Source organism: Jaculus jaculus, chromosome 8 (assembly GCF_020740685.1).
Source record: "Jaculus jaculus isolate mJacJac1 chromosome 8, mJacJac1.mat.Y.cur, whole genome shotgun sequence".
Taxonomy (NCBI): domain Eukaryota; kingdom Metazoa; phylum Chordata; class Mammalia; order Rodentia; family Dipodidae; genus Jaculus; species Jaculus jaculus.
Window position 1 is genome coordinate 35,724,875 of NC_059109.1, and position 14,899 is coordinate 35,739,773.

Consider the following 14,899-nt stretch of genomic DNA (forward strand, 5'->3'; position numbering starts at 1 on the left):
GTTAAAAAATTCTTCATTTACTACTCAATTTATATTGCTCAAATCTTGAGGCAATAAATATTACCATAAACTCAACCCATGACAAAACTGATAATGGAAACTTTAATTACTATGTTATGTTGCCTAGCTGTGGACTAGACATTTAAGGACAAGGCAATGCCCACAGGTTAATTATTTTAGTTTTACTCTTCTCTGTTAATGAACAAAATTTTTCCATTATTATTATTTAAAACTATCTCTTTGGATAATAATTGATCAATCAGTTTTTTTTAAGCCACAACAAATTTTACTGGCAAATAACATTTTCATAATCCTTATCCCTATCAAAGAACACAACAGCAAAAAACATGGATGTGTGAGACTTAACTCTGACTTGTAATCTAACTCAATTTCTCTCAGACACAGGTGGGAAAGCATCTCTATCAATAGCACATTTTTATTTTAAAAATTAAAGTGCAACTCTTCCTCAAGTAAAAGATCAAAGTGTTAACTACCAAAGGCTACTAAGAAAGACAGGGTATGCCTCCTGATGACAGAATATACCACCAGGAATATTGCCATAGGAGAACCTTAAGCCTGATGATGCATCTGCAGAGACTTGTAAGGCAAAAAGAAAAAAAGAAAAAGAATTGTCAGGACTGTAGAAAAAAGAAGATCCAACAATCCAGAAGTACAGAAGAAAAAGAAAAGAGGACATATATATCAATAAGAGACATTTTAACTAGGAAACTGGTAACCACTTCCCCCTCAAAGGAATCATTTCTTGACCTGTTTATAGCTTCAATGTCTTTCTGCAGAGTTTTACCACTCATGTGTGTATTCCTAGATGTGAGAAATCAAAACATTAATCTCTGTATAAACATAAAAAGTTTGAAATTTAGCACCGAGGATATAATTCTGAAGCAATTTTTCCTTTTTACTATCTTTTTTTTTAAGAGAGAATTGGTACACCAGGGTCTCAGCCACTGTACTCCAGACACTTTCACCACCTTGCGTTTGCCTCACCTTTGTGCATCTGGCTTACATTGGATCCAGAGAGTAGAACATGGGTCCTTGGGCTTTGCAAGCAAACGCCTTAACTGCTACGTCATCTCTCTAACCCAATTTTTCCTTTAAATAAATGTATCAACACATATGTTTAAAACTTGTCAAAATTCTATTATTAATGATGAAGCTACTGCTGCCAAGATTTCATGAAATGTTTTTGAAATATGACTTCAGGGACTAGGTGTGATTTGAAATTATGATGTTAAGTAAGAAAAGCCAGACTTAGAAACACTACACTTTCTCTTACATGCAGAACTTGGACATAAAATCCTATGTGTGCACACATATGCAGGTGTGTGTATGCACCCTTGTGCTCATCTGGGGTGGGGGCTGGAACAGAATGTCACCAGGCATCCTACTCTATGGACTCCCTTACCCCAAGGCAGGGTATCAGTCTAGCACAGACTGACCTGGAACTCACTCTGTAGCCCAGGCTGGCCTTGAATTCACTGTGATCTTTCTACAGCCTCCTGAATACTGGGACTAAAGGCATTAACCACCACACCTAGCCCACCCATTCTTATTTGAGCCAAGTCTCTTACTGATCCCGGAGTTTGCCCTGTTTTGGTAAGCTCCAGCAGTTCACATATTTTGTTTCCATATAGGACTGGGGTTACAGATATAAGTTTCTGTATAGGACTGGGGTTACAGATACAAGTGACCATTCCCACGTGTTCAGGTGGATCCTATAGATCAAACTCAAGTGATCTCTCAGGCCTCCTCAGGCCCTCATGCTCACAGAGGAAGTGCTCTTAAACTGGTGAGCTATCTCTCCAGATCTTTGTCTGTATAGGTCACAATTGGGGGGGGGGGGGGACTGGAGAGGAAGAAGACATCTTAAGGGAGGTGGAAAATAGGATAATAGAATACATGTGATAAGAAAGCAAAATGGGGGATTAAGCAGGGGAAGGAAGGGAACTTGCTGAAGTAAAAAGGGGTATAAGAGAGAGAGGATAGTGAAGGAGGGATCAAATGAGAACAAATAACACACATGATTGACAGTGTCATGAAAAAAACCCAATTCATCATATGCAAATTAAGTAGAAATGTACCTCAAAGTATAACTGAATACACTTCCTCACTTACTCAACTGTGGCGAGTTCATCTTTAGAAGATAGAACAGATAGGACTTAGAAACACATCTGCTGAAATGAGTAGTTGTACAAAATTAATAGCATCTTTTGAGGTCAAAACCAAGGATTTATTACCTGGATTTGGTGGCTCATGCTTATGATCTTAGCACTTGGAAGGTTCAAGGTAAGAGTGTACTGAATACAGAGCAAGTAAGGGCAGATGGTACTACATGAAGCAACAACCCTGACAAGCCTAGTTATTGCCAAGTGTTGGTGCTGTCTAAGAAAGCTGTTAAAGGGCAGAGCTGTTTAAGCACAGCCTATCAGTGACCCAACAAAAGCCATACCTCCTGAATTGTTAAATCTCCAGACACAGCCTTGTTGTTTAATACTCACATTTGATACAAGCTGATACATACTCTAAATACACTTAAACTTAATATAAATCCTTGTAATACATACTTAAAGTTCTAAATCTTTTCCTGGCTTTTAAAGCTGAATAGCAGAACATTATTCTAACGTTCAGAATAAACCACAGTACTTTCTCAATTAGATATGATGAATTCTAAAAACATACTACACCTGAAATCTGTATTTCTTTCCCATACCTTCCCCAGAATAGTACTCTGTCGGAACAATATTTTCATCCCATATAATTTTCTCAGTTGGATACAAAGGCATCTGATTCAACTGCTGTATTTGAGAAATACGACGTTCATGACGAGATACCTAAAAGGACAAGATTTAATGCAGAAAGGTGTTAACATCGTAGTACAATCAGAACCACTTATGGAAAAATTCACCATCACATATGGAGTGTGAAATGTCCAGTTTTTCAGTTATAGTAGCATTTTAATATTTTTCCTACATTTCTTCCCTTTATCATATGTAAAGGAAGTATCAATCACATGGAACTGAGTCAAATCTCATTCTTTCTATCCATGAGCAATGTAAAAACTGGGCAAGTTTCTTTAAGCTTCCTAGCCTCAGTTTCCTTTTGAGTGAAACAGAAGTGACACTCACTGATCAACAACTCATACAAGTCAGATGAGTAACTGTGAAATGGTATAAAAGCCCCCCAGACCACACCAGGTGTAAGAACTATAGTAATTAGTATTAATCAAAGGAAAAAAAAAAGAAATAAGAAACACCCCAAAGCAGCCAAGTCCTGGATTAGCATTTATTCTTATACCCAAATATCCTTCAATGATGGAAGAATCTGTACCATTAATATTATAGATATACCACATATATAAAGTTTGTTACCTAATAATAATAACATATTTGAGAAGTACAAGTTCTTCATTCAAGGCAGAATTATTTTAGGAAAAAAAACATTTTGTAGTAGTTAATTAGTATGTGTATTTTGCCAGTAATGGGCTATTAGAATAAACTAAAGCATAATGAAATAAAAGAAACAAAAGCCAATGCAACTAATGCTATTAAACTTTGTAAGTTTTTGTTGTTGTTGTTGTTTGGAGGCAGGTTCTCGTTTTAGCTCAGGCTGACCCGGAATTCACTATGTAGTCTCAGGGAGGCCTCAAACTCATGGCGATTCTCCTACCTCTGCCTCCCAAATGCTGGGATTAAAGGTGTGTGCCACCATGCCCGGCTCTAAACTTTGTAAGTTTTAAGAGTATAATTTTAGTTTTAAGGTTCTAAAATGCACAGGAGCAGCTTTCTACTCAATCTTATTTTCTATCAGAAAGATGCCTAGGAGAAGTTGTTTTGGTCATTGGTTAGCATTTATTATCACTACCAACCACCTGACTCAGGGAAAACTGTATACCGTCAGAAGAGCACAAGGAGCTTTTAGGAAGCTCATGTAGTTAAGACAGGGAAAATGCTTTGTAAGCCATGGCCTAATATTAACAGTATTATGTTTAAATGATTACTTTGAAAATAAGCACATGACTGTTTATTCATTTGTGTTGTATGTTTGATGCAACTTCCTTAAAGAAAGAAATGGTGTCAATTAGCCCATGTATGAACCCGCTGTCTGACACTGACATAGAAGCTGCTTGAAAATAAAATGAGTGCTATGAGAGCTTTACAAGAGGAAAGACTTGAGAGAGGAAATTCAAGAGGTGAAGAAAACAAATCTGACAAAAGCCAAACAAGTCTAAAAGTAGGTAACTATTACCTACCTAGTCTTTAGTCCAGATGTTAATACCAACTGACATCTTTATGAATGATCCAAAAGGTAGAAAAAATCCACATGAGAAATTTAGAGAATGTTAATATTTACCAGCAATTCTAGAAGAAATTCTTTATCAAAAGTTGTGTCTTCATTTTTAGGAAGAGTTGGCAATAGGCAGAGGTATGATGCCACCTGGTGGAGCGTGTTTGAACTGCAAAAGGAAGAATTTAAACTTCATTTTTGAAGCATGCTTTCTTACAGATTATTTTTTTTAAAGTGAGTATTATTCTATAACACTGGCAGCAACATTTTAAAAAGAAAAGAAACTAAGCCTTGACTGCATGATTTTCAGACTATTCTCTATAAACCTTTCGTACCTAAAATCTTTTCAAGGAACATTCATTGTTAAATGGCATTAGTTTTTTCCCCTGATGGTACCAAAAAAAAAAAAAAAAAATCAATGATGCAAAACTGCTGGCACTGCCAGGCATGGTGGAGCACGCCTTTAATCCCAGCACTTGGGAGGCAAAGGTAGATAGATCGCTGTGAGTTCGAGGCCACCCTGAGACTACATAGTGAATTGCGGGTCAGCCTGGGCTAGAGTGAGACCCTACCTCGAAAAAACAAAAACAAACGAACAACTTGCTGGCACAGATTCAGGCAAAGGCCCAAATCTATACTATATGTAGTCACAGACAGCATTTTCTAAAGAAAGTTTTATGCAAGAATACCTTTGATGAAGCAGTGAAAAATTATAATAATTTTGAATTCTTTTTATTTATTTATTTATTTATTTATTTGAGAGCGACAGACACAGAGAGAAAGACAGAGGGGGAGAGAGAGAGAATGGGCGCGCCAGGGCTTCCAGCCTCTGCAAACGAACTCCAGACGCGTGTGCCCCCTTGTGCAGCTGGCTAACGTGGGACCTGGGGAACCAAGCCTCGAACTGGGGTCCTTAGGCTTCACAGGCAAGCGCTTAACCACTAAGCCATCTCTCCAGCCCATAACTTTGAATTCTTAACTACCCATTAAAGCAGTGACTTCAAGATTTCAAAGTACTAGAGGTGAGTACTGGTTACAGAGGTGAAGAAAGTGAAACGACAGTAACTGTACCCAAAACAGGACAGAAATGAATAAAAGCAATGAAGAAACTAAAGCTTCAACAGCATGATATTAAAAGAGCAGTTTTTGTGTTGTCTTACCTAAGAGGTCCAAATAGCTTGACCAAGGAATCTCGAGTATCTACTTCTGCCACATTTGAGAGGGCAAAATTATAAAGTTCAGGGAAATGTGCAAAAGCAGCTCTCTAGAAAAGACGAACAAAAATATACAGGGTCAGTATTTGTATCCTAAAAACAAAACAAAACCAAAAAACCCACATATGATATCTAGTCTTTCTTATATAAATAAATCTATGTGACTTCTGCTCCACTCAGCCAGAAGCATGTAATATCATAAAAGAAAGCAAGAACTGTTCTAGAAGAAAAGCAAAAAACACAGTCAATGTTTAGGTTTTTTTCTCTTATAAACTTTTTGTTGTGTATATGGTGCTAGAGAGTCAATGTAGGGTCTTGTGCATGTTGGGTAAGTGCTCTACCACTGCATAACATCCATAGCTTTCTAAAGTTAACTGTGATTATGTTTAAAAGCAGTATACAGGTTAGTATCATTCATATGAAGGGATTAACAAAAAAAACAAGTATTTTATTAACAAGAATGAACCTAACAAGACTGAAAGTCTCAAGGCACATTTACACTGGAGAAATACCCCAAGGGGCCAAAATCATGTTTGTGTTCTGCTTTAGTCTGAAACTCTGGGAGAAGATTTCACAAGGGACAACCCAACCAACACAGAGTTAACCTACAAGAAGTTAGTAATAGTGGTACTATGATGACCTATGCATTGTCTGAGGTAACACCTCCAGTTTCCACATACCTCTATGTTACAGAAAAGAACCAGAACCAGAAGTTTTAATGTCCCACGGTAGATGGCACAGGACTTCACCATGGCTAGATGTGCACATGGTATGAGGTCACTACACAGACTGCAAAGTGACCCTAAAACAGAGAGTATGTGGCCTAAGCCAGGAAAAGAATGCAACAAGCAACATCAAGAACAAAGCTGGAACCTCTGTCAGCAGTGGAAATGCTAAGTTCCTTGGGAATTTATCATACCTGCTTAAGTCAAAAGAATGGACTACATGCCATACTAGTTATGGCCACTCCAAGGGCAAAAGCAAAAGAACAAAAACACAAATGCTCTGAGAAGGTAGACAATGATGTATGAGCTAAACTCCTTTTCCAAAGTGACTGACTACTGCAGTGTCCCATCATAAAATATGTGACATTTGGGGAACGATCAGAGACTCTAAAACAGGGAGAAATTGATTATGAGAGTTTGAACTATGTTTGAATGAGTCTTTACCACCTTCTACCCAGAAACTATTTCAAACAATTTCTTTCAATTGAGAAGGTTGTATGACTATAATTCTAGCACTTGAGAAGCTGAAGGAAGGAGGTCACGAAGTCAGGCCAGCCTAGACTACACAGGAAGATCTGGTCTATAAATGAATGAATAAACAAGTAAGTTTCCTTCTGCCATAAGAGGAAATACAGCTCAATAGTGATGAGTGAGATCAGCAAGAGTGGTTGGGGTGGGGTGGGGTGCATATCTAAACTATACTGGTGAATTTCAGCCCCGGTAGATGTGTTTAGCTTAATATATGTATGTTTCTATGTTCCTTGCCATATGTTGACAATTTCTTTCATAAAATAGACAGCAAGGCTAATATGTGTATATAGCACAGTGGCCCAATAACTTAGATTTCTGATCATCACATATTAGTATACTGATTCATAGGATTTAGATGAACTAGAATCATTTCAAAAGTTGAAAAGTAGATAATACTTTTTGTTTCTATCTGTACATATACAAACCCAAATTATAGTATGGCTCACCACTATGGAGCATAAGCAAAGAAGATATACAGATATGCATGTATATATGTATATATACAACCCCCCCCCCCCCCCACACACACTACATTTAGTTACCTGTAGAGAAGTAATTCTATCGTAGTGAATTGTGGTCATCTCATTCTCTGTCAGAGCATTTCCAGTCTGATCATTAATTTCAAAGCCAGTATAGAACTTAAGCATGTCTAAAAGCTGGACGGGTACATTTAAATTATAAACTGTTGAACATAATACCAAGACAGTATAACACTAATAAAAATGGTGGGAAAATTCATGGACTTTCCATCTGAAAAAATTCTGAAATGCCACATTACACAACAAATAAATCAGAAGATATCCAAACATAATTATGTGAAAATAAATGTCTTATGAATCAATTGTTGAGCTTTTTTAACATATATAATCTACTTGTACACAAAGAAGAATTTAAACTTAAATCCCAATATGTAGGAGACATTAAGGAGGTAGGCCATGGAAATCCAGAATTCTAATGAAAACAAAGAAACAAATAAAGCCCTTAATAACACGACAAAATTATAAACTGCATTCCTAGCTGGGACTCCCAAGTCTTTTTTACACACACACACACACACACATTTTGGAACTCATGTTCTCCCTTCTACATGCTGCTTCAAGTAGGGCACTTACCATCCAGCCTTCCATGGTCTCCATGGCCACCAATCCTTTCTCTAACTTAGTCCCACTGCTATAGAAGCCCTACTTTCCCTGCTGTGGAAGTCTACCATCTGGATTCCTCAAATTTTTCAGTTCTAATTTGTGGTTCATTAGATATTAAAAATTTTAATATATTTTAACATGTGTGAAAAATTACTGGGTAGAAAGAGAATGAGAAAAAATGCTTAAAGGCACGAGATACAGAATATATAATACATGAAAAACTCTGCTTCTCCAATTATGTTCTCATTGATAAGTAAGAATTACAAATTTGTTAGATGGTTACTTCTGCGTGGCACTGTAGGAAATACACAATGCTACCTATGCAATATGCCTCCCTACTCAAGGATTCAGAAGAGGTACACACACACGTCATGCCACTGCTGTCTTAAGAAAGACTAGGCCATGCTACTGGACACAATTCACTAAAGTCACTGACTGCTCATTATCCATTATATCTCACAATGGTTATTATAATGAGCAAACATGTAAGACTTCATCTCCAAAGTCATAATTCAGTCCATTAGTAAAAGAACATATAGTTAAAATTAAATTATATAATTTTTAGAATTGTGTATGTGTAAACAAGAATGCATTCAGTTTATGCATTCTGATTTATCATTCAATCCATATTTAAACATTTAACCTTGGGCCATGCCCTGGTATTCCCATGGCAAAGCAAAGATCAACTCAGAGATAACAATAGGTATATTCAGACCCATCAGGGCTCACCTGGGAAAAAAGATGCCCATCTTCTTCTCTACGAACAAGGCTAGAAAGGTAACAGTGGACCAATAGGTGGGAATCATCCAGGATCGTGTTAAACCAGCGCCTCGTGGGAAGCAGGGCCTAGGACAAACAAACATCACAGTGACAATTTCATGTGTATTTTCTGCAGCTAAAACTAGAAATCTACCATTTACCTCACATCACAAAACACCCTCCAGCCTGCCCAAAGATACATGTTACCAAGAACAAAGGGTCTTATGCTGTTAAGAAAACCCTCAGGGCAATGCCTTTCAACAATGGCAACAGAACTTAAAAGTATAAAAAACAAGATCTAGGGCTGGAGAGATGGCTTAGCTGTTAAAGCACTTGCCTGCAAAGACTAAGGACTCATGTTCAATTTCCTAGTATCCCCAAAAAGCCAGATGCACAAGGTGGTGCATGTGTCTGTAGTTCTACAGTGGCTGAAAGCCCTGGCACACCTATTCTCTCTATATACAACCCCCCCTTCCTCCAATCAATCAATGAATACATACACTTTAAAATATTTTATTTTTATTTATTTATATGAGAGAGGGAAAGAGGCAAAGAGAGAGAGAGATAGACAGAATGGGCTCACTAGGGCTTCCAGCCACTGCAAATGAACTCCAGACACATGTGCCACCTTGTGCAACTAGCTTACATGGGTCCTGGGTAATCAAACCAAGGTCCTTTGGCTTTGCAGGCAAGCACCTTAACCGCTAAGCCATCTCTCCAGCCTAAATAAAATATTAAAAAAAAAAAAAAAAAGATCTAGGGCTGGGGAGATGACTCAGTGGTTAAAGGCACTTGCTTACAAAGCCTGCTGTCTGGGTTTGATTCCCCAGTACCCATGTGATGCCAGATGTACAACGTAGCACATGCATCTGGACTCTGCAGTGGCAGGAGACCCTGGCTTGCCCATTTTCCTTCCTTACCTTTCTTTCTCTCTCATAAAAGAAATAAAAATTAAAAAAAAAAAAACCAGGATCTTGGGGTGGAGAGATGGCTTAGCCGTTAAGGCATTTGCCTGTGAAGCCAAAGGACCGAGGTTCAATTCCTCAGTACCCATGTAAGCCAGATGTACAAGGGGGCACATGCATCTGAAGTTCATTTACAACGACTGAAGGCCGTGGTGTGCCTACCATTCTTTCTCTATCAGTCTTTCCTTCTCTCTCAAATGAATAAAATAAGTATTAAAAAATAATAGGATCTAGCATAGGGCAAAAATGCTTTTATAGCATGTCTGACATCCAGGTATGCACTGTGGAAAAGTGGAGCTGCTCTGGAAGAAAAGGGAGAAGGCCCCCTCTCTCAGTACAGGCTTTTTTCTCTGACAATACCTACCACTCTATGATAGTACGAACCAGATGAGAAACTGAGATGGTAACAGTTTGAAAACTACTTATCTAATCAAATGCCATCAAAGTTACTCATATTTTACATACTGAATAGATAAAATTAGGTACTGGCAGAGCTATAATATGAATGAAAATCATGAATGAATGACTGCTATTAAAGATAAAAGAAAAGGAAATTGATTCAATCTGAACTACACCAACATTTTAGTTGAATGTACCATTAAAATCCTGACTGAACAATATGCAATCTTAATCGCTACATAGTCTCAGGGTGGCCTCAAACTCATGGCAATCCTCCTACCTCTGCCTCCACAGTGCTGGGATTAAAGGCATGTACCACCATGCCCTGCTAATACATGATTTTTAAAATAACAATATTGTTCATAAATATAATGTGCTATTTTAAGAATCCATTTTAGAAATGGACAACAAACAGCAACTCATACTAAATAGAACAGCTATCTCAAAATAAATAGAACAGCTATCTCAAAATCTAAAGAGCAAAACCCTTCTTTACATGACACCATGAAATAGTCAAAAACTAAGGGCAATTTGAAGTGACAAAGAAATATTTGCAATGTAGTCATGTGCTTTATCTGTTAATGATTTACATAGGAAGTAACTGTGCATTTTTCTTACCTCCAGATCAATCATAAGTTCAATGAATCGTTCACAGTAATGAACTTTGTCCATAGTGACAGGTTCTAGATATAAGAGAAAAACGTCAAATTTTACTAAGCCATTTTGTGTGCTATTTAATATAGGTAATAATTTAATAATTTATAGAAAATTATTCATCTCTTATTCTTCCTGAGCTGTAGTTTACTGAAAGAATCTTACAAAAAATTTTAAAGAGCAGGCTACTGATATTTTGCTCTGTAAGTACAAAAAAATAAGAATTGTTGCTTGGTTCAGAAGTATATTACAATTATCTGGTGTACAAAGATATTTTTAAAATGTTAACTTTAAAAAAAATTAACCTTAATTTGATTTTGAAAACTTGGGGGTACAAAAATCAAAACATAGTTTCAGTTGTGTATGAGCATGTGTGTGACGTGCTGGTGTCATGGTGTGTGCATGTGGAGTCACAGAACAGCCTTCAGCTAGGTACTCACCTTCTACCCTCTTTGAGGCAAGGCCTCTGTCATCCTCTCTATTTGAAGCAGGGACTGTCACCTTTGGAGGCAGGACTTCTGTCACTCTCTATGTCTGAGGTAGGGCGTCTCTCATCCTCTCTATCTGAAGCAGGGTCTGTCATCCTTTGAGGCAGGGCCTCTGTCATTGCTTCTGTTTGAGGCAGGGCCTCTCTCATTTTCTCTGTTTGAGGCAGGGCCTCTGTCACTGTTACTGTTTGAAGCAGGGCCTCTGTCATTGCTTCTGTTTGAGGCAGGGCCTCTGTCACTGTCTCTGTTTGAGGCAGGGCTTCTGTCATCCTCTGTTTGAGGCAGGGCCTCTGTCACTGTCTGTTTGAGGCAGGGCCTCTCTCATCCTCTCTGTTTGAGGCAGGGCCTCTCATCCTCTCTGTTTGAGGCAGGGCCTCTGTCACACTCATTGCTCTATTGTTGCTTGTTCACTGCTGCACAAGCTATTAGCTTCTGGGAAATTCTTTTCTCTTTACCTCCTATCTTCCCGAAAGATTTGTTCTAGTTTTCTCAATAGTATTATACATTCAACTTCTAAAAATTATCTCAGATACCAAAGTAAATATTCTTGTTGCTATTTTCGAGGAAAGGTTGCACTCTAGCTCAGGCTGACATGAACTCTCTCTGTAGTCCCAGGCTGGCCTCAAACTCACAGTGGACCTCCGACCACAGCCTCCAGACTTGCTGGGATTAAAGGTGTGTACCAGCACAACAGCTCAAGTAGATGCTATTTTTGCCACTGTGCATGTATAACTTTTTGTAACTGAAGGAGGCTTATGAGATTATCTTTGAAATAACATGTATTACTTTTGACAGTAGAACAGAAATGATATGTAAAGCAATACACTACTTTTATTTTATTTTGGTTTTTCAAGGTAGGGTTTCACTCTAGCTCAGGCTCACCTGGAATTCGCTACATAGTCTCAGGGTGGCCTCAAACTCATGGCAATCCTCCTACCTCTGCCTCCACAGTGCTGGGATTAAAGGGATGTACCACCATGCTCTGCTAATACATGATTTTTAAAATAACAATATTGTTCATAAATATAATGTGCTATTTTAAAAACCAATTTGTGGGGTTCAAAGTAGGGTTTTGCTACCTACCAGGTTAGTCTACCAGGCTAACCTGGAATTTACTATGTAGTCTCAGGCCAAACTCAGTGATTCTCCCACCTGGACCTACTGAGTGCTGGGATTAAAGGTGTATCACCAAGGCCAGCCTTAAAAATCATATTTGTTTTAAATGACAGCCTTGTGAAATAAAATTCTTCCAGAGTGTAATATCTACTGATTGGATTTTTTTTTTTCCTAATCTCAGGAAATGGCCTACCATTTATCAGCTAAAATTATGCTGACAAGCCTAACTGAAATGAAATAGAGAATTTTTATTTTTTTGCTTTTTCTAGGTAGGGTTTCAATCTAGCTCAGGCTGACCTGGAAGTCACTCTGTAGTCTCAGGGTGGCCTTGAACTCACAGAAATCCTACCTGTGCCTCCCAAGTGCTGAGATAAAAGGCATGTGCTACCACACCCGGCTTAAGAGATAATTTTTTTGTTGCCTTGCTAAGATTCTCAGTAAAGAATACCCTACTAAAGCCAGTGTCAGACCTATGAGAAGAAGCCCACAAATGCTTAAAATCCCATTTACTAAGTTGTAGTATATAGGAAGGTGTTGGTTAAAGAACGAGGTATGAATCCACAATGAGCTTTTGATCAGAGAAACCTACAAGGTTTCCCAAAACAATGACAGACTTCTGTCAGAGTACTTAATGACCCACCAAAGGCCAGTGGTAAGACCCTATTGCTGAAGACTCCATACACAGCTGACGCATAAAATGGAATGACATGGCTGGAAGCCAGGAGAGAGTCAGTCCCCAGACAGTCAGCGTGTCTAGTGCCAGAAGGCGCTACATAGGCGACTGGGGGAAATGACCAAGATCTGTCCAAGCAACACATTGTTTAACCTAATTAGCAACAAATAACCGGATGTGATGCCCACACAAGTGCAATAGTGGTACACAGCCATGGTGAGGAATCAATTGCTCTTGATTTGGCTAACTGATCCACTCAGTGGTACTAGACCCATAGCTGGAGCTAGGAAACAAGTCAGAACCATACCCAAACACAAGCCCACTCTACAATATCAAGCTACCATCAATCACGGGGTATAAGAGGGCCTACACCTATCAAACTGTCTATCAAAAAATTAACTCTTATCTCAATGCTAACTTACTCTCCGTTGGAGAATCTGTTTCTCTTTTCCAGATAGATGCAGATCCTAAGAAGAGAGCTGCCCCAACATACCTCAAAAGGGGCCCAACTGAAACTAAGGACAACTGGCGAAATAAGCAAGGGTGATGTTTTCCTGTGAACCGGATACCAGCACAAAGGGGAAGGAGATCAACGCAGAGAAAAATCAACTCCTACCAAATCAGAGAGCCAGAGCCTCAGAGGCCCCCAACACCTCAGCACTGAAGCAGACCAAAAATGAACCCAACATGGCTCAGGGAAATTTTGCGGAAGAGGGGGCGGAAAGAATGGCAGAGTCACATGTTGGGTCATGATTTGCAGAGACATTTATCATACCAATAACTGGGGGCTAACTCCACAATGCACGACCCATTTTCATTAACAAGGAGGGTCTAATGGGAGGGGGTAGATCACAGATGAGCCTAAATAATGGTACCAAACTGCCTGTATTTACTGAAAACTAATAAATTAAAGTAAAAAAAAAAAAAAAAAAAAAAAAAAGAACAAGGTATGAGAGTTTCTTCCTTATATATGGAAAATGGTCTTTTCTAACTAACAAAAATCTCTAATTCAGGCCCTGAAATAATAGAATAGCTAGAAAAGACCTAAAATTGGCAGCTGGGCATGGTCAGCCTGGGCTACACAATGAGGCCTTACCTCAAACACACACACACACACACACACACACACACACACACACACCTTAATACAGATGGACTCAACTCACCATTTAAAAGATGAAGAATAGCAGAGTGCATTTATAAATACAAATATATGAACACACCAAACCCACACTCAGTAGGTAGCAAGAAAAAATAAAAATTTGGGCAGAATGGAGACTCAAAGGGCAAGACATAGAATAAAAAGAAGAAAGTGACTTAGTTCTTAAAAAAATAAGCAACATTGACAAACCTGTAGCCAAACTTGCCAAAAAAAAAGAGATGAGTAAAATTAATAAAATTATAGATGAAAAATTGCAACCAGTTCCAGTGATGCCACAGAACTATTAGAGAATACTATGAAACTTTTTATTCCAAGTAATTGGAAAATCTAACAGAAATGGCCAAATTCCTAAGCACAAAAGACCTGCCAAAGTTATATAAAAAACATATAAACACCTTACACAGATCAATAAGGAGAAATGAGAAGGCAGAGGGAACAGGGAAGAGTACTGGGGGAGGAAAATAAAAAATAAAGTAGGGGTGAAAATGCCCCATTGACCCATTTCATCTTATAGCTTATTATCTGAAAACCAGTTCTTGTCTTTCCCCCAAACAGTACATTAACTGAAATCACTATTCAGTACTATAAAGTAAATGAGAAAATGAGGTCTGCAAATGTGATACCAAAGGTCTTGTACAGAACCTGGATCTGGTAGGTAAATACAAAGTATTTACAGGCCTTAATAACCCTGAAGACAGCCCCAAGGCTTAAGACTGGCAAAACGCAGGAAATGGAAAGGACAACCTAAAGCCATTCTAAGAGCAAAACT

The 14,899-nt window shown here is 38.4% G+C and overlaps 1 protein-coding gene across 1 annotated transcript in view; it reads right to left on the reverse strand.

The window, feature by feature from the left end:
* The window catches only part of Aqr (aquarius intron-binding spliceosomal factor), a 105,448-nt gene that overhangs the window by 68,440 nt on the left and 22,109 nt on the right, over nucleotides 1-14,899 (reverse strand). The window contains exons 10-15 of the mRNA XM_004668183.2: nucleotides 10,656-10,720; nucleotides 8,644-8,760; nucleotides 7,315-7,428; nucleotides 5,463-5,566; nucleotides 4,369-4,471; nucleotides 2,729-2,849 (exon numbers count right to left, since the gene is read on the reverse strand). Coding sequence (XP_004668240.1) covers nucleotides 2,729-2,849; nucleotides 4,369-4,471; nucleotides 5,463-5,566; nucleotides 7,315-7,428; nucleotides 8,644-8,760; nucleotides 10,656-10,720 — 624 coding nt within the window. The remainder of the gene's footprint in view (nucleotides 1-2,728; nucleotides 2,850-4,368; nucleotides 4,472-5,462; nucleotides 5,567-7,314; nucleotides 7,429-8,643; nucleotides 8,761-10,655; nucleotides 10,721-14,899) is intronic.